Genomic DNA, 5,000 nt, shown 5'->3' with positions numbered 1-5,000 from the left:
CAGACCCGTTTTCCCCTGAGGTCGGTAAAATAAGTAAAAAGTAAAATATCGACAGAGTGTCGCGGCCATGATTTTTTTTTACACATTAGACACACTGGCTTATAAGACGCTCTGTCAATTTTTGACAATATTTTATGATTTTATATGCGCCTTATGGTCCGAATATAGGGTAAAATTATTGTAAAATATGGTAAATATATGTGTTTCAAAACAGTATGTCATGGAACGTTTGTGTGTGTTAGTCTATCCTTGACTCATTGTGTCTCTTGCTATCGTGTGTGTGTGTCTGTCTGTCTGTGTGTGTCTATGCGTGTGTGTGCGTGTCTGTGTGTTTTCCCGTGCGTGCGTGCGTGCGTGCGTGCGTGTGTGTGTGTGTGCGCGTACGTGTGTGCGTGTGTCTGTCTGTCTGTCTGTGTGTATGTGTGTGAGTGCGCGTGCGCGCGTGTGTGCGTGCGCGTGTGCGTGCGCATGTGTGTGTGTGTGTGTGTGTTGGTCTCTCCTTAGCAGAAGAAGGAGCGTGAATGTCGCCACCTGCGGATCAGCGTGCTGCGGAGTGAACTGGAGAGGCAGCGGAAGGCACTCGCACGCGAGACAGAGGCACAGCACAAGGAACACACACAGCTCATGAAGAAAGGTAACACACACACACACACACACACACACACACACACACACACACACACACACGGGGCAGTAGCTGCGGAGTGAATTGGAGAGGCAGCGGGAGGCACTCGCACGGGAGACAGAGGCACAGCACAAAGAACACACACAGCTCATGAAGAAAGGTAACAAACACACACACACACACACACACACACACACACACACACACACACACACACACACGGGGCAGTAGCTGCGGAGTGAATTGGAGAGGCAGCGGAAGGCACTCGCACGGGAGACAGAGGCACAGCACAAGGAACACACACAGCTCATGAAGAAAGGTAACACACACACACACACACACACACACACACACAGGAGGCACTCGCACGGGAGACAGAGGCACAGCACAAAGAACACACACAGCTGATGAAGAAAGGTAACACACACACACACACACACACACACACACACACACACACACACACACGGGGCAGTAGCTGCGGAGCGAACTGGAGAGGCAACGGAAGGCACTCGCACGGGAGACAGAGGCACAGCACAAAGAACACACACAGCTGATGAAGAAAGGTAACACACACACACACACACACACACACACACACACACACACACACACACACACACACACACACACACACACACACACACACACAGGAGGCACTCGCACGGGAGACAGAGGCACAGCACAAAGAACACACACAGCTGATGAAGAAAGGTAACACACACACACACACACACACACACACACACACACACACACACACACACACACACACACACACACACACACACACACACACACACACACACACACACACACACACACCGACTATGAACCCTTTCTGCAGCATGCACAGTAAGCCAGACAGGTAAGGTAGAAAACGAGAGGTAAGCAGCATGTTAAGCCCTAAATTAAGCACTAAGACACGTCCACAACATGAAATCCCCATGACACTCCCAAAGGCTGTGTCATGCTGACTGCCTGTCTACACATTTAGTGCAGGGTTCCCACTGGTGCTTGAATTCTTTGAAAATGCTTGAATTTCAATGAAGTGTTTTCAAGGTTGTGAAAATGCTTGAATGCTTGGTGAAGTGCTTGAAAATGCTCGAAATTTGTGTCAAGTCAAACTCAGTAAGCCAAATGATGGAAAAAAAATGTTCAGGAGGTACATCAAAAATCTGAGATGTCAGATGGGATTTGTCATTCGACACCCTAAAATTGATTAAAATGCAGGAAATTGCATCTTAAAAACACTACATTTTCTGGGGGAGACACCCCCACACCCCCTTAACGCATCCGTTTAAAAGTGCTGGAAAACTGAAAATTTGGTGCTTGAGAGGTTGCCGGAAAAGTGCTTGAATTTGTTCATGAAAAAGGTGTGGGAACCCTGTGAGTGTGTTTATACGGTTTATGTGTTTATGGCTCAAAGGGCTGGGCACCGGACTGCTAGGCGGGCGACCCAGGTTTGATTCCAGGCCCCGGTTCATTTTCCGATTCTTCCTTGTCTCTCTCTCTCTCTCTCTCTCTCTCTCTCTCTCTCTCTCTCTCTCTCTCTCTCTCTCTCTCTCTCTCTCTCTCTCTCTCATCTCACTTCATGTCTCTCCTCCACTGTCCTATCTGAAAAATGTTGTTCTAGCTTGCGTGTCGCACTGTTGCTAGGTAGCGGTGCATTTGTTGTCAGGTAATACTGTAGTTCAGTGTAGACGGAAAAGTCGATAGTAGATGTTTAGATCACTTACTTAGGATTTCTAACTCAAGATAAGGTAGGATTTCCAAAGATAAGATAAGATTCCTAAATTAGGAGTTAGTGTGGAGTTTCTGTAATGATAACAAATTGGAAAAAAATCTGATCTCCGCTCGTCCTAGCTTAACTTTTGACATGCGATAGGAAGTTTTCTGTAATAACCCCCTTGAACTGCATATAAACGCTCTCGTGTGTGTGTGTGTGTCTTTACATACTTGCCATTCTGTACATACTGTACATAGTGTACTGTACTTGTAATGTCCATTCAGCACCGTGAAGGATCTACTGTGCAGACATCTATAAAATCTCATCAGCCATATAAACCCTCTCAAAACATCTCTGAAACGCACGCACACACATACACACACGCGCACGCACACACATATACACACATCCACATATTCATACGCACACACACACACACACACACACACACATGAACATGCACACACACACACACACACACACACACACACACACACACACACACACACACACACACACACACACACACACACACACACACACTTGTACACACGGACAGTATTTACCTCTCCCTGGAGTCCACTTTGGGAGCCCCCCACACACACACGCGATAGCAATGGGGGGCGCGTGCTGTGCAAATACACAGCATACATCTAGCCTATAACGCTACTCTCAGATGTAGCCTGCACAATGGAGCGGGAGGCAGAGGACGCTTATTTGGCTAATATGTCTCCCATTGGAGATAAGGATGAAAAGGGATCGGCCTCGATGAAACACGTTCTTATTTTAGATGAAGATTTCACAGATTTCCTTTCATTCAATTGGATTGCTGTACGAACATGGTCTTATTTTAGATAGCGATTATGCACGGATTCCTTTAATTTGGAATGCTTTCTGAACGTGTTCTCGTTTTAGATAAGGTTTTAGACACGGATTCCTGTACATTGTCTTCGATTTGCTACGAGCTAGGAACCGGACCTCCCAGTTACACGCTTTGATTCTGGTGTGATGGACAGTTTTGGCCAGGCCGCCCAGAACACACAACGAGAATTATAATTCATTCAAGGCAGTCTCTCTCTCTCTCTCTCTCTCTCTCTCTCTCTCTCTCTCTCTGTTGCACTCCCTGTCTTGCAGCACGATTCGTCTTGTTGCTTGTTAACGATCCACATTTGCATCTGAAATTTGCATCTGATGTGTTTTTCGCATTGTCGATGTGATTCAGTTTTGAGTGAAACAGGGGTTTGATATGATCTGGACCAGTTCTGTTCTCCGTTGGTCACAGTTGCTATTGCAGCATGAAACGCCTGTCAGGCCCGCCAACAGGTGCGGGACAAACGGGTGTGTTGTCCCGGGCCCAGGGTTATAGAGGGCCATTAATTACATTGTATGTATTGAGTTGGGGGGTCCTTTCAGATGACTTTGTCCTGGGTCCCAACAAAAGCTGTCGGCGGCCCTGACGCCTGTGTTGTAAATCCTGTTGTAAAGCTGCTGTTGCTCACCGACAAACTCACCATCACATCCAAACTTGTGTGGGGGATTTGTTGCCTCCCTTGTTGCAAGCAACCATCAAAGGTTTGGCCTAAATTTATGACGGCTTCCTGATTGATAAAGTCATGCTCAAAATCACTTCCAAATCTGTGTTTGGACTTGTTTTGTGCATTGTTTTGCAATCCTCAATGGTTTGAAATACTTGTTCTGTTTTGGGACAAACACCTGTTCTCTTGCATGCTGTTTTTTCTCACTGACTGACAAACTCAAAACCACATATAAGCCTGCGTTTGGCTTCGTTGTGTTGTGTTGCAGTCGTCAAAGGTTTCACTTTGAAATACGTTTGTGAGAGCTATTCCCTTGCAGCTCTAGGCTGCCAACCAAGGCAAGTCCAATGGACATTGACGTTGGACAATGTTTGTTCCAACTCTGTGTTTTTGTTTTGTGTGAATGGATAGGTTGTGGAGCAGTCAATTCATATTGGTTTGAGCAACCCATTTGATTGATTAAAGCTGTGCGTGCGTGTGCGTGTCTTTGAGTGGTGAAGACTTTGCTGGTTTGACCCTGTTATTCGAGAGAGAGGGATATGGAGAGAGAGATGAAAAGAGGGAGAGAGAGAGAGGGTGATGGAGAGAGAGATGAAAAGAGGGAGAGAGAGAGGGAGAGAGAGATTAAAAGAGGGAAGGTGGTTAAAGATTGAACAGATTGTCCGGCCGGCACCCCCATGCATACTGTTTGGAGTTGATCCATCCCCACTCTCCTTTGTCAGAGAGAGAGAGAGAGAGAGAGAGAGAGAGAGAGAGAGAGAGAGAGAGAGAGAGGTGAAAACAGAGGGAGGTAGAAAGAGAGAGAGAGGTGCCTAATCCCGTCATCCTAGAGTTCCTAAACATGGACACGGCCACTTTAGAGCTCAGCATGACAAACAGGTCAGATCCTATCCTATCCCATCCTGCCCACCATCGCTAGCGGCAACACAGCTGCCAGCTGACATGTGAGGCCAGAAGGAGATCCTCAGATGGAGATGCCTATCAAGAAAAGCCACACAGGACAGGACAGGGTATTAGAGACTTTTAAAATCCCTTTATTGAACCAACCATGGCCCACACATCCACCAAAACAACCCCACATCCCACCCCACCCTACCTCACAGGACAGGAC

At 46.9% G+C, this 5,000-nt stretch overlaps 1 protein-coding gene across 1 annotated transcript in view; it reads left to right on the top strand.

Moving 5' to 3' along the window:
- The window catches only part of uvrag (UV radiation resistance associated gene), a 289,705-nt gene that overhangs the window by 87,039 nt on the left and 197,666 nt on the right, over nt 1–5,000 (top strand). Inside the window, exon 8 of the mRNA XM_063202750.1 lies at nt 505–634. Coding sequence (XP_063058820.1) covers nt 505–634 — 130 coding nt within the window. The remainder of the gene's footprint in view (nt 1–504; nt 635–5,000) is intronic.

The sequence above is a fragment of the Engraulis encrasicolus genome, chromosome 7 (assembly GCF_034702125.1).
Source record: "Engraulis encrasicolus isolate BLACKSEA-1 chromosome 7, IST_EnEncr_1.0, whole genome shotgun sequence".
NCBI lineage: Eukaryota > Metazoa > Chordata > Actinopteri > Clupeiformes > Engraulidae > Engraulis > Engraulis encrasicolus.
This window is presented reverse-complemented; position numbering and strand designations above follow the sequence as displayed.